At 37.7% G+C, this 26,921-nt stretch overlaps 1 protein-coding gene across 1 annotated transcript in view; it reads right to left on the reverse strand.

Annotated features, from left to right (window-relative positions):
- The window catches only part of SPAG17 (sperm associated antigen 17), a 211,042-nt gene that overhangs the window by 25,203 nt on the left and 158,918 nt on the right, over positions 1-26,921 (reverse strand). The window contains exons 32-45 of the mRNA XM_079156427.1: positions 24,815-25,000; positions 21,088-21,233; positions 20,854-20,984; positions 18,819-18,946; positions 16,709-16,891; positions 15,682-15,795; positions 15,122-15,167; positions 12,859-12,958; positions 12,608-12,655; positions 10,109-10,208; positions 9,212-9,314; positions 6,954-7,076; positions 1,789-1,925; positions 222-406 (exon numbers count right to left, since the gene is read on the reverse strand). Coding sequence (XP_079012553.1) covers positions 222-406; positions 1,789-1,925; positions 6,954-7,076; positions 9,212-9,314; positions 10,109-10,208; positions 12,608-12,655; positions 12,859-12,958; positions 15,122-15,167; positions 15,682-15,795; positions 16,709-16,891; positions 18,819-18,946; positions 20,854-20,984; positions 21,088-21,233; positions 24,815-25,000 — 1,730 coding nt within the window. The remainder of the gene's footprint in view (positions 1-221; positions 407-1,788; positions 1,926-6,953; positions 7,077-9,211; positions 9,315-10,108; positions 10,209-12,607; positions 12,656-12,858; positions 12,959-15,121; positions 15,168-15,681; positions 15,796-16,708; positions 16,892-18,818; positions 18,947-20,853; positions 20,985-21,087; positions 21,234-24,814; positions 25,001-26,921) is intronic.

The raw sequence follows: 26,921 nt of genomic DNA on the forward strand, positions 1-26,921 counted from the left end.
GTTGGGGCTTGGTAAACGCTGATTTGTTGAAGAATGAATGGATGGATGGGTGGATGGATGGATGGACGGGTGGATAAATTAGTAAATGATTGAATGAATACATGAAGATTCAAGATTCAAGGCACAGTTACAGTTCAATCAATGTTCACTGATGTAGGAAGACAGACAAGTCATGGTTCAGGGTCTGGGAACCTGAGCAGGCACTTGGTACCTGGCCTCACCTGCAGAAGTCCACGCCAATGTTCTTGAGTTTTACAGTGGTTGTGTAAGTGTGTCCTTCTTTAAGCACTCCAAACTTCACTGATGATGGGAGAAGATGGAACCCAAAAGGGGATGACTTTACATTATTAATGGCAGCAGATGCAATAGAAGACGTATTTACTTTTCCTCCAACAGGCTCTTGAACCTTTGTAGTAAGGAAAAAATTAATAAAATGGCTCTCTCTGGTGTTTCCAAGATTTTTCTTATCCTTGCCACCAGAGGAAAATTACTGCTTGGCTGGGGGAAGAAATAAAGATTTATGGAGTCTCCTCCGATCTTTATAACATCCTTGTAAGAATAGTTATTTTAGGTTTTGTTTTAAGGATAAGGTCATAGAACTGAAAGATAATTTGCTTGAGTGTTAAGTGGTGACATTTTAAACCTGGGTTTGTATGATTCTAAAGTCTGTGCTCTTTCCTCTGTGCCATGACTAACAAATGTCAGCTCCTCTCAATCTCCTGGTAGACTCATTAAGAAAAATTGTTGACCCCACTCCCAGAGTTTCTTCTCATTCTGTATGTCTGGAGTGAGATAAAGAGTTTGCATTTGTATACATTCTCAGGTGTTGCTAATGTGCTGTTCAGGTAATCACACAGAGAACCACTGGTCCATGGCCTTGTTAGTCCCCTAATCAACAGCATGACATCTCCTGAGAGTTTCTCATAATTGCAGAATCTCAGGCTCCACATTAAGAACTAGTGAGTCAGGATCTGTATCTTCAATAAGAGTCCTGGGTAATTCGTATGCACATTGAATTTTGAGAAACTCCTATCATGTATCAGTTATATACGTTGAAATATATTCTGTGGTGGCAATGACCATGGTATGCCATGAAAATAAATGAAAATTATTAAAACTTGATTAATGAGCTGGAGTTGTAGCTCAGTGGTAGAGCACTTGCCTAGGATGTGTGAGGCGCTGGGTTCGTCCTTAGCACCACATAAAAATAAATTTAAAAAAAAAGAAGGAATTGTGTCCATCTACAACTAAAACAAATTAAAAAAAAAACTTGATTAGTAAATTTAAGGACAACCTATCAGAGCTGGGTGGAAAATTAATCTTACAAGGTCTAAGTAGGGAAGGAGGTTGGTGCTTCTAAGAAACCAAGAGAAACCCATGTGGCCAAAGTAAATTTGAGGGACCGTGAAGTAAAGAAGCAAATGGGCCATGCCTTGTACTCATCTAGGTCATTTGGATTTTATCCTGAGTCACAAGAAGGGTAGCTAATAATCTCTTTAACCAGTAGTGTGCACTGAACTGGGTGACCCAAGGAGAGTATTCCCAGTACAAGTGATTTCAGCTACCAGTAGTTTAACAACTGGTTTTTATAACTTGTCTGATTAGAATGCATGAGCCAGATCCAGCAAAACACTGCCTTAAGTTTTGTCTATAACTAATGATTCTCACGGTGAGGTGGTAGATGTGGTAAACAGCGGAACACAGTAGCTGAAACTAATAACTTCAATCAATCCGAATTACATAAAAAGCTGATTGGTATTGAGAAATTTGTTCCCTTGTCCGTTTTACCTTCGCAAGAGGTTGAGATTTGGGCTTGGAACTCAGCAAATAATGAGGTAACTTCACTTTTTCTTTCCTTGCTTGTCCTGCAGCATCCTGCAGCAATGATTGGGTTGGGATTTTCACAGGTGCACAAGATTCTAATTCTGTTAGGGAAGAAGTTTAAATCATGCCACATGGGCATTTCTAAGACATTTGACATAAATAAGAACATAAGAAAGATTTCTTAAAACCAGTGAGTGCAAAGTCTTGAGAATTTCTTAGATACTACTACAGTACTTACAGTTCTAGAAAGCGGTGTAGTAATTATAGATAAATTAAGGCCCGGAATTAAATCCTCAGATCTCTACATTTGGTAACTTGTTCTTTTCCGCAGTTAAAAGGAGTGAGCTAAAGTAGATAATGCACACAGCTGCAGCTGTTTAGATTTGCTTCAGCTATTCAGGAAGTTGAGATAAAGATTGTGTTTTAGATTATCACCAACCCCATCTTCCCTACTGGGTCATGGATCGGAAGTATTGGAACCTAGAGCCTCTAGATCCCTGCCACATAGGAATGGCCTGTCCTCTGCTGGGGAGAATGAAACCAAATGGAGACGCATAAGGATGGGCTAGATGGAAGCAGGGAGGAAGTGGAGAGAAACAGGCACTACAACATATATTCATGGAACGTCAAGAGCCCAGGTCCAAACATACCTGGTCCTGGCAACAGAGCTATTTTTCTGTGGTTTGGATTTGAGCACCAATAAATCCACTACCAGCACCCTTTGATTAAGTAAATTTAAATTCACTTAAAAATGGAAATGCTCCGGCTGGGGTTGTGGCTCAGTGGTAGAGCGCTGGCCTAGCATGTGTGAGGCAATGGATTTGATTCTCAGCACTGCATATAAATACATGAATAAAATAAAGGTCCGTCAACAACTAAAATAAAAATACAAATTTTTAAAAATGGAAAAGTTCTAATTAATATAATAGCAGTATCTCTTTTTTAAAGATGAGGGCAACTGAAGGTCAGAGGATTAAATAACTTGTCCAAGACATGATAAATATACATCAGGGCTGGACTGTGAATCTCAGCTGGCCCCAAATTCATCTGTGCACCATCATCTCCTGGGTTGCTTCTGGTAAAATAGATTCCTGGGCCTCAGGCTAGACAGGCCCTGTTCCCAACCAAAACAGAAACAGAATCGCTGGGGATGGACCTCAGTGGTCAATATTTTAATGTCTTCAAACCCTTTGGTCACCATTCTCTACACAGGCAACCATTCGAATGGTTTGATGTATCCTTAGCATATTTGCTCAGTACCAAATATATGTTTCATATTTTTTTGTGTGAATGCATTTTAACAATCCAATTGTTTGCTCACACTATTGTTATTAATAGTAGATGTGGATCTGGAGTTCATTATGTGTCAAACACTGCTCTAAGCATTTTACATATATGAACCAAAGTAATCCTTGCAACCCTTCCATGAATATACCCATGTGTATATCATTATTTCCCCAAAACACAAAAGGAAATGTGTGTGTGTGTGTGTGTGAGAGAGAGAGAGAGAGAGAGAGAGAGTTAAATAGTATGCCCAGCATTGCTTAGCCATTATTTAAGAGGCAGGGTTTGAATTTAGGTAGGGCCCCTACTGTAGCCCTGCTCTATATCATGCTGCCTCCCATAAAATGGATTGATTTTTATCCACTGAGCCTACTCAGGGTTTCACCAAGGACTGGAAAGATGTGGGAGTGGGTATTTGAGGGACTGGAGCAATGATGGCTGGTCATCAGCCAATACAGTTGTTAATATTTGAACAACTGGCATGGTCTTGCGAGTCGTGCATATCATCTGAATACTCGTGCAGGGCATGACCCAAATGATGAAGCTGTAGGGTTCCTGTTACCATGCTAAGGCATATTGTATTACTCATGCACAATAATTCACTTCTCTTTGAGCAAGGCTTCCCCATAGGTGGAGTATATTTCTCTGCCCCATTAACTTTGAACTTGGCCGCAGGACTTTTTGCTTTGACCAACAAATGAGTGAGTGAATGGCAGTGTGCCAGTTCTGAACAGAAGCTGTGAGGGGCAGCACACATTTCCCCTCACCGCTCTAAACTTTGACCCTCTGCTGTGAGGACAGCTTTTCCAGATGGTGGTGGCTCCTTCAGTGGGGCACCCTTGGAATGTAGCTGAACTTCACCTGCAGCCAGTGATGTGCTAAGTGTTTAACAACCATTTCTCAGGGGGAACATCTGCCTTGGTTTGTACAACTTGCTTCCTTATAGCATTTGCTGATTTCTTACCATGATTGGCTCGAGTTTTCAACGTCATAACACAGAACATGTTGGGAAGAGATAGCATAATGGACTCTAGGAGCCAGGGAGCTACCCTCAGCACATCCTGTCTGCAGCCCGGAGCAGAGCTGCCTCAGTGGCCCACAGGCCCACAGTCTGGCTGTTTTTAGCCACTTGAGGATTTGGGGAACTTTTCGTGAAGTATTATCATAGCCAATACTGATGAATGCATTTTATTTTGCAAATTCAAACCTCCTCTAACTGATTTTATTATTTTTTCCAAATGTTATCTTATACTATTACCAAACATAAAATAAGTCTCCCATCTATTTAGGCTGATTTCCTGTTCACTGCTGCCTTCAAGCTTTTGAATGCACTCATATCTTTTTCTTTTAATATAATACAGATTTGACATCTGTAATCCAAAAATCTGAAATTAAAAATTCTACAAAATCTGCACATTTTCTTAGTGATGACATGACATTCTTTGGTACTTTTTTCTCTTCCTTGCACAAGAAAGGTAATGTAATAATATAGAATGAATGAAGAGTCAACTTACTCAGTCTTTCTTATTTTGTTTTCATACTATCATTACATCTACTCCTTTACAATCAAACAGGAACTCTTTCATTTTCCCAATACCAAACCTATTAATCCACCTGAGAACATCTCTATTGTCTCTCTCTTATCTCCTTTCACTATGGATGAAGTGACCCTATTTATATCCAAGGTCATCTCTGCCCCTCAGGGTTTCATCCATGTTCTCTCACCTTCCTTAGGACTTTGCTGTCCCACATAATTAGGTATCCCCTTTTCCTGCATCATTAGCTTCTCTTTTGCTATCAAGTTATCATTGTGCCCTAGTATGCATAATATTTAAAAATTATCTCTTGGTTTCTTTTATGACTTGGATATGAATTGTTCCCCAAATTGATCCGTGTGATGAATTCTTGGTCCTCAAAACAGCAAAGTTCAGGAGTTGGGTTTTTAGGAAGTGATAGGATCATGAATACCTCATCAGTGGATTAATCCATTGACAGCAGAGTGAACTACTGGGAGGCAGTGGAAACTTGGTTGAAGGAAGTAGGTCACTGGGGGTGTGCCCTGGAAAAGTATTTCTTATTCCCAGCCCCTTTCTCTTCCTCTCTCTCTGCTTTCGAGGTTTCATGACATGAGCACATTTTCTCCACCATGCCTCTCCACCATGATGTTCTGCCTTAACTTGGGCCCCCCAAAATAGAGCCAGCTGATCAAGGATTGAAATCTCTGAAGCCATGAGCCAAAATAAATCTTTCCTTTTAATTTGTTTCTGTCAGATATTTTGACAGAAATATTTGATATTTATTGGTTACACAAATTAACTTAGGAATCAGCATTGATTTCTGAGTTCCTTTTTCTTATACCCACATCAATTGATATGTTTCCAATTAATTCAATTCCTTCTGTCTGCACTTGAGCCCACTTAGTCCAGATCTTCAGCAACTCTCACGTGTAAGACTTCTGTTGCTTTCCTTCTGCTTCTATTTTTCCCACTCTTTCCTTTCCTTGCCATAGACTTATCCCCACAAATATCAGAGTGATCTTTAATATTAGTCACATTACTCCCTTGCTCGAAATTTTCTAGTGGCATTTGGATAAAACCATGCTTAGAATACAACTGAAAAGCCCCTATACAACATTACATGATCTCATCTCTCTGACTTCACATTCTTCAACTTCCTCCTTTGCTCATTTATTCTCCTTCCCCTTGTGGTCTTCATACTTGCTGTTCCCTACAATATTCCTCTCCCCTCGCCTTTGCATGTTCTTGCTTGTGGTCAAATGACCCTTCACATAGAGGCCTTCCAATCCCCTAGTGGAATTTTGCTCCTCTCCCCAAGTCAACCTCCGTACATTATACTGTTACATTCTGCCATGATATCATAATACGAACTTCATATTATAATATGAACTTATCTGACATTTGTTTACTGACTTATTGTTTAGGTTTGCTTATAGTGCATAAGTTCCATAAGACTTTGACATCTGAATGTTATATATTTATGCCTAGAACAATGCACAGAAGGCATTGGCAATTATCCACTGAATAAGTAAAACTTACAGAAGTCCAAAGCCAGGAAAGCAAAAGTCTTATATAGGGTCACTATCTTAATTCACTCCAAGGTTTGGCAAAAACACTTTATTTATAAAAGATAACTGAGACCCATCTGCAGGCTCTCACATTCAGAAAGAAGAACATCCACAGAAATCAAGTGTTGGCAAAACTATCTACAAAACTTAAACTACTCTCTCTTTCTCTTGCTCTCTTTTGAGCAGTGATATTTAGTAAAATTAACCCCAGTGAAATCAGCGTAGTGTGACTCCATTGTAACTAGACAATATTTTCTACTGTTCTGTATTTCAATTTGTGCTCTACAATAAGATTACATGCTGTTTAAGAGACCACATCTTATGTTTCTCTTCTAGCACCTGAAGAGCATCTCCCTCCCTGCCAAAAATTGAAATAATAAGTAAACTTATGTCCGACCATTAGATTATTGACTACTCAAGAAAAACTATCAGGTGTTTGGTCCTTAATGAATCAAACAAGCTGCCACAACCATGAGAGATAAAATAAAATGAGGAAATAAAATAACAAATTAAAAAAAAAGCATTTGTAAATTTCTTCCCTTTTGATCTGGGACTTGTAGTCATTCTCAAAATATTTTTGAGATATTCTGATGTGCTAAGAAGCCTAACAAATCTTCATAGCTCCAGGATCTATGACCCTCTGGAATTTTTCCTGTAACTGCCAATCATACCCCCATCCCCTAGTGCCATCTGCAACACTCCAAAAGGTTATAATGTTCAGTTTTGAGAAACAATGAGATAATACAAATGACTGCCATACCTTCAGTAGATTTTGTTAAATTTTCAGTTTGGTTCTGGCTTGTTGACTTCCCAGTATCCTCAAAAGTCTCTGATTTTTGCATATTTGGGGATTCCTTTTCTGAGGCTGTAGGTGGCTTGGAATCTAAAAATCCCCAAACGAACGTTATGAAGTGTTATTTTGAGCAATGATATGATGGTTACTGATGCTTATATGAACAAACATCAAACAACCTGTTTTACAATGAATAGGCTCTATGCCCTACTCTTTTGAAAAAGACTAAATATACAAAACATTAAGAGGCAAAGGTTCTTTGCAATGCGATTCAATATTTGCCACTAACAAACAGGATGGTATCTACTGAGTTCACACTCTCTAGGTACTGGCTAGAGCTTTGTGGGCATTATAACCAAATAGAGTTGTCACCTCATTGTATTATGAAACCAAGTAATCTGTCTCCACTTTTACCTGGTAATCACCATTAAGTAACTGAGATGTACTTTTCAAAAATAGGCTTCTGATCTTAAATCTACTCATTACTCTGAAAATATAGTTCTTTATTAAAATATACATCTCTAAGAAGTAGGTGTCATATGAAATAAATTTTAAAGAAATATACCTAGAACAGGAGAGGCAAACGTTTGCTCTTTAACTTTTGTGTATGCCGACCCTGGCTGCAGGGTCATGGCTGCCTGGCCCACTGTGCTGAGCCGCCTTCTGCAGCCTCTCCTTTCAAGGGCAGCGGGCGGTGATCATCACTGTCGTCTGCCTGGAGTGCAGCTGGTCTGACTGGTAACACAAGGACCACCAACTTGCCACCCCTCATTTCTCCCTGTCACATTTAAAGGTCATTGTTTCAGTCTTAATCTTGGATTTGAAAACTCTGCAACTAGGTGTTTCCTTTGTGCAAAACTTTTGGTTTTGTGTTATACAGTATAAATTCCTCTATCATCTGGGCATTTTAAATGCTTAAGTTTATCAAAGAGAAGCAATAAATTTCATTTCATCTCCTGAGAAGATGGATGTATGTTTTGGATATGAGGTGTCCCCCCAAAAGCTCACATGTGAGACAATGCAGGAAAGTTCAGAGGAGAAATGATTGGATTGTAAGTCTTAACCCAATCAGTGAATTAATCCCTGATGGGATTAATTGAAGTGGCAGGGTATGGCTGGAGGAGGTGGGAACTGGGGAGTGGTTATGGGATATATATTTGGTATCTGGAGAGTGGAGTCTCTCTTGCCGCTTCCTAATGATTTGAGCTGCTTCCCTCCACCACCCTCTTCCACCATGCTATTCTGCCTCACCTGGAGCCCCAAGGAATGGAGGTGGTCTTCTATGGACTAAGATCTCTGAAACCATGAGCCCTCAAATAAACCTTTCCTCTTCTATAATTGTGCTGGTCAGATCATTTAATCACAGCAGTGAAAAAGCTGACTAAAACAATGGACATTCTCCTACATATCCACACCACCATTATACCTAAGAAGTCAACCATAATTTCATGATGGCCTCTAATCTAAAATCTCCTAGCCAAACTCGTGCAGTTTCTCTAAAACACCTTTGACAGCTATTTTTTTTACAATCCAAGCAATCAAAGTTCATGTGTTTCATGTTGCTTTTATTAAGCTAGAATATTTGCTCTATTTTTATTTATTTACTTATTATTTATTTATATTAATGATGATGACTTTTTTAAAAGAGACCAGGTCAGTTGTCTTATAGAATATCTACATTCTGGTAGACATTTATCTGATTTTTTTCCTTTTGATTAAATTCAGATTAAGGATTTTTGACATGAATTCTATATGCACATTATATCACATTACATGAGAAAGCACCTAATGCTAAGTTGTCTTCCTATCGGTAGAAATTAGCTTACTTAGTTAAAGTGAAAAATGCCACAACTTCATTGTAATTAGCATATTTTGCACACTGTAATTAGTATATGCAGCTGGCTATTTTGAGACCATGTGAATGCCCTGATCCTCAACAATTTTCATTATTCCTTTTTTTTAAATTAGCTAAGTCTTCTAAATACTTTCTGAGATTTGAAATACAGAGAATGAAAACTAATTTTTTTTACATCTTGGTTTCCTCATATGACTCAATTTTTATTTACATTTTGGTTTCCTCATGTAACTCTGCCAAATCTGTAATATGCAAGTTCTAGTAGGTTGTATCATTATGACTAAGACAAAAAATGGTATAAGCTAATTACATTCCAAGAGGCATTATTAAGTGTAGTTTAATATGAATAAGAACTATACTAACATATTACCTAAATGATGATCAGATGTATCTTGAACAGCTGTTTTGCTTGTATCTTCATCTTTCTTTGTACAATTGGGCAGTTTTTTAGAAAGGCTGTCCAGATAATTATACTTCAAAGAAAAGCCAAAAGACTTAATAAACTCAAATATGCTGAAAGCAACTGACACAAATATGTTAATCCAGTGAATAATGATGACAGCATATTTTTAAGGCCCTGAAAATAAAATTTACAGACTAAAAGTTCTTCAAGAGACTGATTAATTGAATTCTAGCTTTGGTTAATTGGTCATAATTTTCTATAATTTCTTCTCAGACAGTCTCTTGTTACCAACAGCACCTGGAATTTTTGGGAAATGCTGGGTGTCCTGAATATGTGAAAATATTCACTCTGCGTTAGGTTTCAATGAACTCCTGGGCAGGGAGAGGGAGAGGAAGGTTGGGTCTGAGACTCAGGTGTGAGTGCATATAGAAGAGGAGGGAATTCTGCCTTTGGGGCTTCCAAGATCTCACAGTATTTTAGTGCCATCTTAGCAGTTGATGTGTAAGAAAATTTTAATGAAAACAAAAGACATTTCAAAATGGATTGATCATAGGATGATCATTGGTAGAGAGACTCAACCTCTAAAAGAGCTTAAATTATGATGGGAAAAGGTAATTTATGGTCAGAATACAAGGCAGGGAGTAACAGTAATATGTTGGTAGAGCATGTCAACATTGGAAGAAGACCTGAAATTAATCGTTCCTATCATGTTCTTGTGAGAATGTGGATTTGAAGGGCACAGGTTAATTAGGTTGATGTGGTATGTAATGAGACAAAAGGAAAGGTAGTTTACATATTAGCATAGGCAATATATCAACTTTTATAAAGACTCTAATGCAGTTGTTATTAATTACATTCAGTTACCTGAGACTGATAGGACTGGCTTAATTCCGATTTGAAATAAGGTGGAATTATTTTGTTCCTAATTTCCATTAAATAATTTTGTGTTTGCTCAGCTTCTTTCCTGGTTGATGTTTCCATAAAGAAGAAAAAAAAATCTTAACATTTTATTTACTTGCATTTTTAGCTCTAAATTCTACAGAAAATCAGTGCAATCACTGACAGGAAAACTGATAAGAATTAGCTCATTGGGCATTTTTTTGGTCAGCTTGTTTTGGTTCATTTTCTACTTCTGCAGTTAGTCACACTTCCTGTTTTGGAATTCAAACTCTCATATAAGATAGGGAATAATGATACCAGATGTTAGTTTGATTTTACTGTTGATCTCAAATGACTAAAAACCATGTAGTCCAGTGATGGTTGAACTTTTTTGGGATTTTCTGAAATTTAAATGACAGCTAGAGTTTGCTGGTTCTCATAATTTTAGCAGTGATAATAAAAAAAAAAGAAATAAAACCTGAGGGATAGTTTAGGAATAATGTGGTCAGCAGTTACAAAGTTAAATAAAAGCAATCAGGATAATTCTGCTTGTTGACTTCTTAATCCCAGAACCCTTCTAGGGGAGAGGCAATACTTTGGGAAGGCTGATGAGATGTAAAGATCACTGAGCAAAACTTATTATCCCCATTTTATAGGTCATAAAATCAAGGTGTACAGAGGAAAAGTTACCTATTCCAAACCATATAAAAAAGAAAGGGTGGCATCTGAATTAAAACTGGGTTGTTTGTCTCTAAGCCCATGATCTTGACAACTGCATGTACCAGCTGGCTGTCAGTCACCCAGTGTGAGAAATGAAAGAAACTTTAGATATTTGGCAGTCTATCCATGCTCATATTTTACAGATAAGCAAACTGAATTCCTGAGTAAATTTTACTGAAGTGACACAGACCATCCAACATCATACAGTCTGTAAGTAATCAAACTGTAACTGACTCCAGATATGCTGACACTAAATTCTATGCTCTTATATAAGATGGCATGCCTGGAAATACCAGGCAGGTATGATTGATATGTCATCTTATTTAAAGAACTTTATTTTACCATTAAAAATGGCTTAGCTCTCTGGCCTCACAGGATCCATTCATTAATCTATAGGCCAGCTATGCTCACAAAAGAAAGAGTAAACCTCCACATTGACAAACCCAAGTTCCTTTTTGAGTTTGCATTTTTTGTTCTTCTACAGCATCTGATATTTGTTGACCACTTTCCATTTCCTTGAAACTTTCTCCTTCCCACACCCAATTATTTCCATGTTGCCAACACTTTTTCTTTCTATGACACATCTTTAATTGTGTGTTTGCTTTCACTGGCTTGCCACTACAGGCGAATTATTTGAAATTGTTAAAATGTTTCAGAATTTAAAGATATTGGAAAATACATGATTATGTATGTAATTCAAAAGGTGTACAAATAGTACATAATAAAAAGGAAGTCTCCATCTCACACTGTCCCCTGACCTCCAGTCTCTTTTCCAATCTCTTCAATATGGTTCCGAGGTCATAAAACCTGGGAAGGATTTTCTGACCTTTCTCTAAAGCATACCATCAGAGTCCCTGTACCCACAGGCAAGGAACATCCCTATCTCTGAAGACAGGGACACAGGTGGTGAACAGGCCTGAGTAAGTTTCTCCCAATTTGTTCCCATCAGTCAATGCTGTTGGTCCTACCATATTTCCCCAGGGTTCTCCATCCTTAATCAAACCTAGCATGCAAATACTTAGGTTAACATTTTCTTTCATATAAAACTGAAATTTTGCATGTTTTTATCTGATAAATCTGTCTTTTATTATATGGACCTCAGCCATGGACCTAGGACAGGTAAAGCAAAAGATAGTTTCTCTCTACAATACACATGTATTCTTTCTGCTTAACCTCATCGATGGGTGTGAACCAGATCTAAAATCTTGTCACTTCCCCAACACACTGACATCTTAATGAAGAAGCACATTCATCTTGGGAGTCATTCTGAAGAGAAATCTTGCAAGTGTGTACAATACTACCACATATCCTACCATACGTGGAACAAATATATCTGGTCTCTATCCCTTATGGCAAGACATTTGGAGTTGAAATCTTAAGTTGGAATTGAAAGGAAGTCAGACCCTATAATGCTTACAGCACATTCTTTGGGTGAATGACAGGGACCCTTGAATGCTGATGACCATGTTCGACATGGAGTCCCAGAATATTTACAAGGGTATTAGAATTGCTGAATGCACAGAGTGCCTTGAGAGCTTTCTAGCTCAGGAGAGGAAAGGGATATTCCAAATGGCCAAGTGGGCTTCCTCAAAATAGAGACCACATGGAAGCTGAATGCCACCGTGGCAGAAATTGGAAATTGTAGAAAGAGAGTCAAGTAACAGCTGGAGACCTGGCCAGAAGGACCTTGTCACCTCTCCAACTCTAGGAGTCTATGACTCTGACCTTTTCATGTGTTTGTCTACACCACAGAGTAGAAATTACCTCTTTTGCGTTATTTTTTCTTTCCAGCGTTTTTCTGATTCTGTGTTCCTATGTGAAATGGAAAAGATAAAAAGTATGATGGAAGGGCCTTACATAGCTTACAAACAGTAAAAGAAGAATCAGCACTACGTGAAGAGTCGTTAACACTGTGGATGGCGACATGGTCGCCCATAGATGTGACCTTTGTCTTTCCATTTCTTCAATCATTATATGCCTAATACTAATTTGAAAATATCATTGGATTAGCTTACCTCCATTTCTTTCCATATAAGTCTTTACCAAATGTTTCTGGTGGACTTTTTATAGTAGAAGCCAAAGATTGCGTGAATAAATCGGTTAGATGGGCTGCAACTTTAAAAATACATGCATTTAACATTTATCCTACTTCTCCATAGCACAACACATGATCAACAACCAGTTACTAATTTGAGATGTTTTTAAGAGACTACATTTAATCTATCAAGTGTTTACAAAATTTCCATGACCAGACTGTGATACAACAGTAAACCAGACTACTTTGGTGAAGCGAACACTCATTCGTCGTGTTGTCAAAATGTTAAATGCAGTGATACCTCATTTATCTGACATTATTAGGGAATCCGTTTTCCACTCAACTGAACTTGCTCATGTCTAAAATGGCAAATCTTAAAACAAATTAACCATCATACTGAACCATTTTTCTAAACATGGAACTACTCCCTGCATCTAAATATAGATTCAAATATAATACAATGGTTGTCTGGTAATTTGGGTAGTGATTGTTCGAGTTTATTCATAGAAGATGGTCTTGGGGGGATGTCAACAGGAGAATAAAAAAAAAATTGCCATGCTCCATAATTCTATAAGCTTAGGAAACACTGATTTATGCAAGGTTAAACATGTTTTATAGGTAATTAGGTAATGTACACTGTGACATTCCAAGAAACTAAGATAATATGCAACATTATCCAAATTTATTTTATCATAAAACTCATTTTTAGTGGAGCCACCGCATATACTAGCTTTTAGGAAATACCCCAAGTACCCAGGAGACTGTTTGCCTGCTGGATCAGTTCAAGAAGTATGTTTAGTTTGTCCCTCAGTATTGGGTGATTTGTGTTTTTCTTTCTATTTTGCCTGTTCAATTGAGCCAAAGGTCACAAGTTTGAATTCCAGAGGGTAAGTCTGTCAGATAAAAGTATAGGGCACCTCATTAAATTTGAATTTCAGATAAATGAAAAAAAAAATTAGTGTAAGTTTGTCCCATGCTATATTAGGGACATTCTTATACTAAAAATCAACTGTTGCATTTCTAAAATTTAGTTTTAATTACATCTGTTTTATTTGTATTCATTAAATCTGGCAACTCCACTACAGGACCATCCAGTAAAAGAATGATGATAAAATGTAAGGATATGGAGTATTAGGGAATGATGGGTTCTTTTGTGATGGTCATTCTAAAGGGACAGCTGATAATCACCTTCAACCAAATGTAACTTTGTGATAATATGATGCTTCAAAGAGAAAAATCTAGATTAACAAGAATACCTTTAAAAATAAGTGTATAGCTGGGGTGATAGCTCAGTGGTAGAGTGCTTACCTAGCAGATGTGAAGCACTAGGTTCATTTCTCAGCACCACATTTAAATAAGTGAATGAAATAAAGGTCCATCAACAACTAAGAATATTTTAAAAAATAAGCATATAAGCCAGCACTGTGGAAGATACATAAAACATGTCTGTGGGTTGAGTGAGTCCATGTCTGCCAGTTTATGTGACTAAAAACAACCACGCCAAACCAAAAGAGAACAAAGTCCACGTACTTCTCTACTGCTTGTTTGCTGTGAACTCTGAAACCATACAACCAAATTTGTTGGGGATTCAAGATGGAGGATTAGGGAAAAGCTGCATTTTCAGTTGCTCCAAGGCTCGGGATTCAAGTAGTGAGGATATTGCTTCTCAGTGAGTGAGGAGCTGATATTCTAGTGGGACGCTACAAGTTCAAAGAATAGAGACTCTGACGCTGAGCTCAACCCAGTGAATTGTGGAACACCTTGCTCCACACACAAATTAACCAAATTTGTTGGAATTTGTGTAATACACTTTGAATGAGAAGATCTTCTAAGAGTAAACTGTTCATGTGTAGAATCGTACAAGGTTTTGGTAATTGTTCAAAACTTCTGTGCATGAGTATGGGAATGAGTGGTGGTTGTTGATTGTTTCCTTCCCGTAATATCTTAGTTATGTTCTAAATAGTTGTGGTTAACATAAAAGTCAAATGTCAATGTGTTTCATTCAGTGGGTGAAAATTACAGATGAGCTAGAAGCAATCATAATTTTCAAAGAGTTCTTAATTCAAGCAGAATAGAACATAACACACCAAAAACATTACAACACAACATGGCCAATCATGGGAACAGAGGTGTATGTACGTGAGACTGTGCTGTCAGATGAAAGAATAACTAATAACTCTATTTAAGGTTATTCATTCGAAATGTATAAGCATACCACAGAAAAATATTAAATAAAAATTTACCTTCATCGGCATGACTTTTTGTAGTTTCCTCCATTTTAGGGAAAGACTGAAATGAAGACAGAATTACTTGATGATGATTGTATTAAAATAGAAAATCTGTTTATATGCATTATTTTTGTGCTCAAATCGACTTAATAGAAATAGTTACAAAATAAGTTCGGTTTTTAAGGCCAATATAAAATTTGACTTTTTGGTCATTCCTTTTACTTAAATTTCTGAAAAAGGAAATCATTTTAAGTTAAATTATTTTTTTCTTAATCCTTCACATTTCATGTATTACTTCATTCAATCTTTCAATTAATACTAATTTCTTCAAAAGTCAATACATCTTTTACTTACGGGTCTTCAGAAATGCTGATCAAAGGAAGAGCCTAAAATGTATTTGGAAAACTCCATAGATAAAGAATCAGATTTCCACAGAAATAAGGAATTACAAGAAGGAAGCAAATTCTTCACAGAAGTGGTAGAGACAGTATACAGCAATTCCTTATGATGTTTGTCTGGAAGCATACAATACTGAAATAATAATACAAACATTGGTTTATAAAACATTTTCTCACCATAACTAGTTTGAGGAGATCTGCAGCATTGCCCCTTTCCTCCTCAGTTCTGGAATCCTTGACCGTCATTTCCTGTAGCTCATCTTCTTTCTTTAGAATATGGTTTATATAATCCTAAATCAGTAGAATAAAATAAATAGATAAACAAAAGGAATAAAGTAGAAAGAGATACCAACATAGTCAACACCAACCTGAAATATTATAAAAAGATTAAGAGTAGGTAAATTAGCAGTTCTTAACAAGCAGTTCCTAGTCAAGCAATCTGAAAGGCTTTTTTCTTAGTAGTTTAATAAGCAAAGACCTACAAAGACCATGAGAAAAGCTTTAAGGATAGGATAGAACTGCATGGCGAGCTCAGAGATGTGCTGTTTCTATCTGTGATTCAGTGTCCTCAAGCAAATGGGCAGATTTTCAGGTATAGTCTTTATGATTCTATCTATAAATGTAAGTTGCTTTGTTTATGCCTTTGCTTCCAAGAGAAGTATCATTTACTTTTTCCATGAATATTTCATCCATTTCTGCAAATAATGATCCTCTCCTCCATTGCTGGTGCTGGGCATATAGCCATAAACAAAACACATATGATTTCTGTTCTGAGGGAGGTAAGCTATCAAGTGGGATGTTATGGATATGATCATACTATTAATTATATATTTACAAATTCTTCGACCACTTTTAAAGTGGCAGTCCTTTTCGTCCATGGACATGTACCAGATGAACATGTGGTTCTTTTTTTCCAGATGTTCCTAGACTAGTTTTCTGTATAGAAAGAAAGGAAGACTCTATATATAAACAATCACATATAAAGTTCCTTATCTTCTCAATGTCTTTGGGGCCTCTTAATGATTCTTCAACCTTATGGGAATCATTATTTTCTGCCTCTTAAACTTCTACTCGGAAGATTGACATTCTGTTGCACTAAATAAATATTGGTAGAATTAGGTAATTTCAGGTTCCTCAGGAAGCCAAGGGGGATGATTACCTTGTTACTGATTCTTCTTGGGTTGAATTACCTGGATTATATTACCTTAAGGGAAATCTGTAGCCGCAGTTTCACCTCATCCTTTATAACCTCGTGCTGGATGAACTGGCGGGTCTGTAGCACCTTCGGGACCTTGAGTATAGGGGCTGGCGCACTCCTTAATTGTTTAGACCCAATGCAAAGGCCCTTCCAAATACGAGTGCCAAAGGGAGGTCCTGGAGTTTTTTTCTGTTAACAAAACAAAACAAAAGATATACCAAAGCCATCAGAATATTTTAACAATAGTTTATAAATATATATATACATATATATATATTAATTGTAGATGGACACGATATCTTTATTTTATTTATTTATTTTTATGTGGTGCCAAGGATCAAACCCAGTACCTCCCGTGTGCTAGGCAAGCGCTGTACCACTGAGCTAGAACCCCAGTCCAGCCCAACAATAGTTTTTTTTTTTTTTTTTAACTGAGTAATTATATAGATATTACACCAGGAACCATTGGTTAGAAATACAAAAGTGAAAAAAAAATTCTTTGTCTTCAAATAGCCCTACAAATAAAAAAGAAACTGATAATAGAACAGGGCGAGCCTTCCTCTTTATGTGTATTTCCCCAAATCTGGCTATTTAAACATCCTGTTGCCTGGGGTCCCACTGGGAGTCCTGAGCAATGCTGTACGTGGGAATACAACAGTGGCCTAGTTCATGACGAATGCATGTGATTTCCTTAATATGCTCAGGTAACCTAAGACATTTGGAATCTTTGACTTTCTGGTTCTGTGTTCATTTTGTACTAGAAGGATTGAGAGTGAAATTGGGCCAGAGATACAGACCATTTTTGAGCTTGCTCCAGATTAGGCATGCCTTGAATCTGCTCAGGACTGTTTGAGAAGAAATATCTACCTTAAACTCATCTCTATGTCATCCCTGTAACTGCTCTCCAGGAGTGGTGTGCTTTACTGTCCTAAGTCCTCAAGTGAGACTGTTGTGTTTCATTTTAAAGGGCCTGTCCCATGGTGACCACTCAGGAGCTTGAGGTTCTTAGGGGAAAAAGTTTCAGAGGAAGAGAATAAACTTATTTAAACCCAGATATGGTGTATTCTTTATCATCATATAGCCATCATATATCATATATCATCATATATATAGCCATCATATATCATCATATAACTTGGATATAGCCTTTGTGAACTGTTTGGTGTGAAATTTTCATTTTCAGAAAAGAAAACTGAGGTCTGGTGTGATTTGTCTCAAATTCCACACTAATAAGTAGTAGAAACAGAGCATGAATTCATGGTCTCCTTCATCTCATCATGTTGATTAGTCACCAAGTTAAATGATTCGGGAGAAGGCCTTCATTATCTGAAATGCCAATTATCTGTGCTCTTGCTATTGTAAGATGGAGTGCAGGGAAGCAAAAATCACAAGCCCAAAACATTATCCTCCTCACTTGACACTAGTGTCCTGTTCTGATCATATTATCAGTGTGTTCACTGATTTAATAACTTTAAATCTTACAATATGCTGGATGCATTTCATAAATTGCTTGCAAAATAAAATGGAAAAACTTGCAAGATGCAAGACTTCTTGATTCTTGTCAAAATATTTTTAATTAAAAAAAAAAAAAAACCTTAGGTGAAGCTCTTCTAATCTGACACATTCACAGTGTTTTCCTTCTAACACTGCAGTTGCAAAATACATGTGTATTCCTTAACATTAGTTTTACAAGCTTGGGTTGTGCATTTTTAATATCTGAAGGTGGAAATGGGAAGTGTGGAGACCTGAAATTCTGTGTTAAAACTAACAAGAAGTGACAGAGTGACAGGAGGGAATGGCATAATACCAGTAATTGCATGATAGGCGAGGTGTAACGTGGGTTATTCAGAAAGGCTATCTTGATATTGTAGGAAGATGCTCAAGACTGCAATGTAGGATAAAAGAAATAAAACTGAAATTAGCTAGTCAGATATATTTCTTTAAAATTCTATTGCCACATCCACACATGTAAAAAAAATCTTCGAATATAAAACGCTTGAAGATATTAAAATTTACTGAAGGATGAAAATGTGTGTGAAAGTGGAAGAAGACCTGAGATTCTGGTCCATTGATAGATGGATATGCAAATAAAGTGACTTGTGCCGAACATGAATACCTCCACTGAGGGGAATGTCTCCCATGACCTTGACTGGAGATTCGGAGGAACGATTGTGTTTAATTCCTTTTTTATTAGCCATAGTGAAGCTTCGTGGAAAGGACGAAGGACTGTGATACTCAGCACACCTGGTTCAAAGAAAGTCATTGCAAGATTATTTCTCCATCAAAATTGTTCTGATACATTCAACAATTCAACAGGCATTAACTGAATCCAACAAACACTTTTTTTTTTTTTTTTGGTACTAGGGATTTAACTCAGGGGTGCTTAACCACTGATCCACATCCCCAGTCCTTTCTGTTTTTAATTTTGAGACAAGTTCTCACTAATTTGTTTAGGACCTCACTAAGTTGCTGAGGCTGACCTTGAATTTGCAATCCTCCTGCTTCAGCCTCCCAAGCCGCTGAGATTGCAGGCATGTCAACTGCACCTGGCTCAACACATTTTGAACTGCCTGCTACACAAAAATTTTAGTGAGGCACAGTGATTATGCTTAAGGACCTGACAATCTAGTAAGATGAGGAGGAGGCTGCTAGTCACTATAACACCTAGAAACTGGTTTAGAGCACCTAGAAGTATTCACTGACACCTCACTGTCTCTTGATCAACATAACCAATTCCTGCCAATTCTACCAACAAGCTTCCTTGAGTCCATCCACTTCTGCCCTCTCCACAGACCCTGGTCATGTGCCTCAGAACCATTCTGTTCTGCACTATAGGAAAAACTAGCCTTTCTACCCATGAGCACCGTAAGTGACCCTCCCCTGCAGTCAGCATGACTGGCTATGTCCATCCATGATTAAAACTCTTCTTTGACTTGCCACTGCTCCTGAAATAATAGGGTTGTATTTTTTGTCCGTCTCAACTTGCACCACTCTCCTTCTCTGTCCTCCAGCCACATTGGTCTTTTCACTCCCCCTGTTTTACAATGTGTCATGATTCTTTCTTTGTGTACTTTTTTCTAAAAATCTTCTCCTTCCTGCCTGAAGTAACCCTTCTTATCCACTAGCTCTTGGCTCAAGGGTCTTCAGGGAAGATTTCTACACTGCATCAGTTTTCTCCACTAGATCCTGACATACACCGATATTCCTTTCCTTCCTAAACCTCAGCCCAATGTATACTTACATTATTTGTATTACTGTGTGACTAATGCCCATCTCTCCCATTAAACTATAAGCTCCATGGAAACAGGGTCTGTAGCTCACCATTGTATTCCTAGCACACAGGTGGTATTTGGCACCTGACTGGTTGCCAAGTGATGCTAGTTAAACGAATGACTAACAGAGACATCTGGGACAAATTCTTATTCTCATTAGTTCCGCACATGTACTGCATAACCAGTTAGAGACCCCTAACTATCCATAGTCACAATAAGCAAAGCATATTACATTATTCACGTGTATCAATATACTAAAGGCTCTAAGTATGCAGAGACAAAGGCACACCCACAATTGCATGCAAAATACATCCCATTGGTGGATTGGACTAAAGATAAAAAGAAACATGTAAATCCAGACAGCAAAGTGATATGTGTCTCTAATCTCCAGTCTTATATCAATTTGTTGAACTTGATGAAAATGATATAAATTCCTAATGAGGATGGCTTATATGACTCATATATGTCACACTGGCATTCTAACTCACTCATAAAACACATTTTCTTTTATTCAATTCCACCAAATCAAATCTTCAAAATGATCCCCCAAAATGAACTTTTAAGAGATTTCTCATTTTTTCTTTGTGTTTTCTTTCCAGGAGGAAATGAACTCATAAACAGGAACACAGGCATATAGTAAACACAGACACAGTTCTGCTTACGGAAGAGGAAATTGGACTCAGTTTGCGTAGGTTGATGCTCAGATATAGCAGGATAGCAACACAAATTCAAAAAACTATATAAATAGTTGGCCTGGCCAGGTGGAAAGTGCAGTAGAAAGGGAGCAAAGGGGAAACCGGCCAGGAGAGTCTGGCATGGGATGGAGGGAGAGTGAGAGGGTGAGAGCAGAAGGGTGCTCCAGACGCGCGGCTTCTCTACCTGGCTGCTCCTGCACTGGCTCCTGCAGAACTACAGTAGTCGCTTCTCCGTAGGCGGAGGACAAGTATTCTTCAATGTCACTGTCACGGAGAAGTTCCATTCCTGATCCATCAGCATAGATAACAAAAAATCTGTTTAAAGAGATAAAAATGTAATCACGAAATATTCAGTTAAAGACTTCTTCAGCTTGAAATTGAGAATAAATTCGTTTAACTGTTAGGATTAGCCTTCTACCTCGGAACATGTTCACCGTAGATTTGCAGATAATTCTTTTCAAGGTGAATGGATGATAAACTATCATAGCCCTCGGTTTCTACATTTAAATCATCTTCTGATTTTTTTCCAGGGAACAAAGTTGACACACTACCGTCAGCCATGACCTAAAACACAAAGCATATAAGCAACCAACATAAAAAATAACAAGCCCTAATGCTCACATTTCCGTTGATCCAATCTGAGACAGAAGGCGATCTTTTGGTATACTTAGAAAATCAGGTATATTCACTTGGAAAATGTTCATTTAAGCATTGATTGTATTAATAAAAATGAAAATGCAACATCACAGTTCTTAAAAACCACACCTAGAATGTGAAAACAAACTGCAATGTATTTAGACGAAAGTTAATAGGTTTGGGAGGGCTGGAAAATCTCATCCAATGAGGCTTTATTTAAAGAATAGAGAATTTTAAAAGGAGGGAAATGTTGTGTGAGGGTTGTGTTGAAATAGTGAAGAGGTCACTGCCTGAGGAATGAGGGCACAAGGGAAGAGGCACGGGCTGCAGCTTCACTGTCCACATGAGAAACAGCACTGGAGCCATGACTGCCCTCTACAGCTGGCATGCATCTTCCCCGGAAGGAGCATGGTTCAGGCTCACAGACCACTGAAGGGGAGGCCCAGGAGGAGAGTCAATGCTAAGAGACATGCTTGGCCTGGGCAAGCCAGAGACTTGAACCCGGAAGGGCTGGGGCTTAATGCTTCTACCTTAATTTTTTTCCAGTCAATGGGAATTTGTCAATGTGAGCTCATGCTGTTATCTAGCAAAGAAAAAATAAGCTGAATCAGAGCTTGTCTGTATACAAAAACAAAGTTAGGGATTCTGTGGTATGAGTCCAAATTAAAAAAATAATTTCATACCCACTAGCCCATGGAGGAAACTTCACTGCAGGGTAAGAAGTTGAAAGAAAGAAAGAGATAGAGAGGGGGTTGGGGAGAGTGAGAAAGGGAGGGGGGGGGGGAGGGAGGGAGGGAGGGAGGGGGGGGGGGGGGGAGAGGGAGGGAAAAGAAAGGAGAGAGAAAGAGAGAGGGAAGGAAGAAAGGAAGGAAGGAAGGAAGGGAGGGAGGGAGGGAGGGAGGAAGGAAGGATGGAAGGAAGGAAAGAAAAGTGAAGAAATGCTTAGAATAGGGGTTGGTGAACTTTTTGGTCGAGGACCAGAAGTATTTATAAGCCTTATGTTCTCTGTTGCAACTACTTAAATCTTCCATTATTTTTTATTTGTTCTAATTAGTTATACAAGATAATGGAATGTATTTTGACATATAGAGTCAAAATACAAAGTATAAAGTATAACTTCTCATTCTTCTGGCTATACATGATGTAGAATTACATTGGTTGTATAATCATATAAGGACATAGGATAGTAATGTATGATTCATTCTACTATCTTTCCTATTCCCATTCCTCTTCCTTTCCCTTCATTCCCCTTTTTCTAATCCAAAGTATATCTATTCTTCCCTAATCCCCCACCTCATTATTGTGAAGTTAGCCTCTACATATCAGAGAAAACATTTGGTCTTTGATTTTTTTGGGACTGGCTTAGCATGTTATTCTCTAGCTCCATCCATTTACCAGCAAATGCCATAATTTCATTCTTCTTTAAGACTAATATTCCATCATGTATATATACCACATTTTCTTTATTCATTCATCTCTTGAAGGGCACCTAGATTGGTCCCACAGTTTAGCTATTGTGAATTGAGCTGCTATAAACATTGATGTGGCTGCATCACTGTACTATGCTGATTGTAAGTCCCTTGGGTATAAACCGAGAAGTGGGATAACTGGGTAAAATGGTGGATCCATTCCAAGTTTTCTGAGGAATCTCCATACTGATTTCCATAGTGGTTGCACCAATTCACAGTCCCACCAGCAATGTATGAGTGTGCCTTTTCCCCCACATCCTCATCAGCATGTATTGTTGCTTGTATTCTTGATAATTGCCATTCTGACTGGAGTGAGATGAAATCTCAATATAGTTTTAATTTGCATTTCTCTAATTCTTAGAGATGTGGAACATTTTTTCATATATTTGTTGACCAATTATATTTCTTCTTTGAAGTGTCTGTTCAGTTCCTTAGTCCATTTATTGTTTGAGTTATTTATTTATTTATTTATTTATTTATTTATTTATTTATTTATTTATTTTGGTGTGAAGTTTTTTTGAGTTCTTTGTACATCCCGAATATTAATGCCCTAAGGAGCAGGAGGCAAAGATTTTCTCCCATTTTTCTCTCTTCTTCACACTCTTGTTTCCTAGGCTGTGCAGAAGCTTTTTAATTTGATGCATCCCATTTATTGACCCGTGATTTTACTTCTTGCACTCTAGGAATCTTGTTAAGAAAGTCATTTTCTAAGTTGACATAATGGAGAGTTGGGCCTACTTTTTCTTCTGGTAGGTGCAGGGACTCTGCCTAATGCCTAAGTCCTTGATCCCCTTTGTCAACTCTTCCATTATTGAGCAAACACAAAAGTGTGGCTGTGCTCCAGTGGTTCCTCGTGCAGTAACATTGAACTTGAATCTGTCATTTTTACATGGGTACAATATCCTTCTTTTGATTTTTTTTTTAACAATCTAAAATGTGAAAAACAAAACCCCAACAAACCATAATTAGGTCATAGGACCTACAGATCAGTGGCCATGACTTGCACTGACTGGACCAGAGGTGAGGGAACAGTCTCTGTGTCCACAGACAGAAATGGGAGACAGAGCGTTGCCACAGAATAGCTGAGCATCTATCCAGACTCTCCACGCCCCCATTCTTGGCCTTTCCAGATAGTTCTCCATGGACTCTGCCTCATCACATGCGTTTGCCTGCAGCCTTGTGTTTGCGCTCACTTTCACCTGGGTACAGACCATTCTTGGATTGTTCTTTGTGTTGGCGTTATGTTTCTGTTTGTTTGTTTGCTTATTAGTGGTGTATTATAATGACAGTGGGATTCATTATTCCATTTTCATACATACACATAATATAATTTGATCAATCTCATTCCCTGCTACCTGCCCTTTCCCTCCCCTCCACCCTCACCTGATCTTGCTCTACTCTACTGATCTTCCTTCTATTATTATATATAACTAGCATATTACACACACACAGAATTCACTGTGGTATATTTGTACATACACATGGCATAATTTGGTAGATTTCCTTCCTCAGTACTTCCCCCATGCCCTCCCCTCATTCTTCCCTTTTGATCCCCTTCCTCTCTATTCTATTGGTCTTCTATTTTCATGAGATCCCTCCCTTTGATATTCCTTTTTTCTCCTTCTCCCTCTCTAGCTTCTGCCTATGAGAGAAAACATTCCACTCTCGCCTTTCTGAGTCTGGCTCATTTTACTTAGTATCATGCTCTCCAGTTCTATTCATTTACCTGTAAATGACATAATTTCATGTGGTTGAATTATTTTTAAATGTCTACTGATATTCCTTTTTTCTGTTCTACTTATCTATTGGGCTTTAATATTTCTATTGCTCCAATTGTTGGGTTTGCCATCCCCATCAAAGTACACTTGAAAAATCAAGGAAAAAATAATGACATTCATGACTGCTTGCCCAAAGCATTGGCAGAAAGTGGCTAACTAAGCCCAAGATGATCGAAGTAAAATCTACATGGCCACTGACTATGGTGAAATGTCTTCAAAGCAGAGCCACAGGCGCTGTCTCCGTACTGAAGATGTACTTCACCTGAAAGTTGTTTCCTTCAGGATCCAGGACCTCACAGATAATCTCCGATGTGTGCTTCATGATGTACCTGCTGGCTCTCAGGTGCTCACGCTTTGGGAAATGGTAGATGTTACTACTGGATTCATGGCAGTACGTAGCTGAACAATCCCTATCAATGTAAAGGCAGCCTGTGTTTGCAGGTAGCACCTGGAAGGAGAAAGGCAAGGCAGAGAGGACTCTCAATTTCTTGTCAATTTGAGGTCTTATAAAATCATGTTAGGAAAAAAAAATTCCAGTAGGTCCTAGTCACAAATTATATTTCCAGGAAGGAAACATAACCCAAGAGAGGACTTAAGGCTTAGGAAGAATTTTATAAGGAGTCAAACTGAATAATTAAAATATAGTTATTCTGTGTTCTCACATTTTACTTATCCACTTTAATATCTCTTCTAAGTAATTGCTCTGTGCCCTTTTTTTTTTTTTTTCCTACATTTAATGCATTTTACCTGGGGTTAACAAAACCTGCGGGATCTATTGGGTTTTGGAATAAAAGGCATCTCCAAAAGGGCCAAAAGCCATGGGATAAATGTTAGAAGCTCTTATTGGTCCTCATACCTCTGGTGACTGACAGAGTCCTTAAGTAATAGATTTTATGTAATGACTTCTTGTTCAGATATATTCTTTTCTGAAACATAACTCACATATTATAAATTCACCATTTAGGACTATTAGGGAATGGGAAAGAGATGGGGGAGGGGGAAGGGAGAGGAGAAGGGAGGATAGACATGACCAATGTATGATATGTGTATGTGCGGGAATGTCATAGTGAAACCCAATAATTTGTAAATTAATATATTAATAATAAAAATTGTCAAATAAAAATTATACACTTTAAAAGCATGTAATTCAGTAATTTTTAGAATATTCCAATATTGTACAATCATCACTAATTCCAGAACATTTTTATCACCTTCGAAGGATCCTGATCCCATTAGCAGTGGCTCTGCATCATTCCTGGCTCTAAGCTCTGGCAACCACTAATCCTCTATCTCTGGATTTACCTGTTCTAGACTTTTCATATAAATGGAAGCATGCACTATGTGGCCTTTCCAGTCTGACTTCTTTCACTTAGCATCATATTTTCAGGATTCATCCATGTTGTAGTATGTATCAATAATCCATTCCATTTTATAGGTGAATAATATTTCATTTTATGACTATCTCACATTTAATTTACCACTCATGAGTTGCTACACTCTCAATTTTTTAAAAAAATCATCTTGAAGTTCTGCTATAATCATCTGTGTATACGTTTTTGTGTGGATGTGTGTTTCAATTTCTCTTGGATATATACCTAGGGATGCGATTGCTGAGTCATGTGACAACTACGTTTACTTTTTGAGGAATTGTCAAGCTGTTTCCCAAAGCAACTGCATTAGTATAATCCCCACCATGAATGTGTGAGGATTCCAGTTTTCCCATGTCCTCGCTCACACTTGTGATTCTCTCTTATTTTGATTAGTTATTCCAGTGAGTATAAAGTAGCATCTGATTGTGCTTTGGTTTGCACTTCCCTAAGTGACTAATGTTAAGCATGTTTTTGTGGTTTATTTGCCAGTTGTCTTTTTCTTGGAGGAATTAAAATCCTTTTCAATTGGATTGTTAGTCATTTTATTGTTGAGTTGTGGTTCTTTATTTATCCTATGCATTAGGTAACCATTTTCATATATATGATATGCAAATAGTGCCTTCTGTAGTTTAGCTTCTGCTTTCTTGGTGTCCTTTGAGGCAAATTAATTTTAATTTTTATTCACAATATTTAAAAATTGTTTTCATTTTAAACTTTTGGAATGGTACCAAAGAAACCATTGCCTAATCCGAGGACATGAACATTTAATGTAAATACCTGTTTTCTCTCATCTCTCACTTTCAGCACTTCCCTCATTCTGTGATATTCTATGCTGAATGAAGGAGGATGACATTATTGTCAAAAGGGATAAACTGGCTTCAGTAACAAATGTTTGCCAATGAGATCTTTGTCTATCATGTTCTGACTTTGAGTTCTCAGTACCTTGTGAGGTGGTATCTGATGTCTCAGCTCCACAGTCCATCTCTAGCTAGTAAAATG

This window comes from Sciurus vulgaris (assembly GCF_902686455.1).
Source record: "Sciurus vulgaris genome assembly, chromosome: 1".
Taxonomy (NCBI): Eukaryota; Metazoa; Chordata; class Mammalia; order Rodentia; family Sciuridae; genus Sciurus; species Sciurus vulgaris.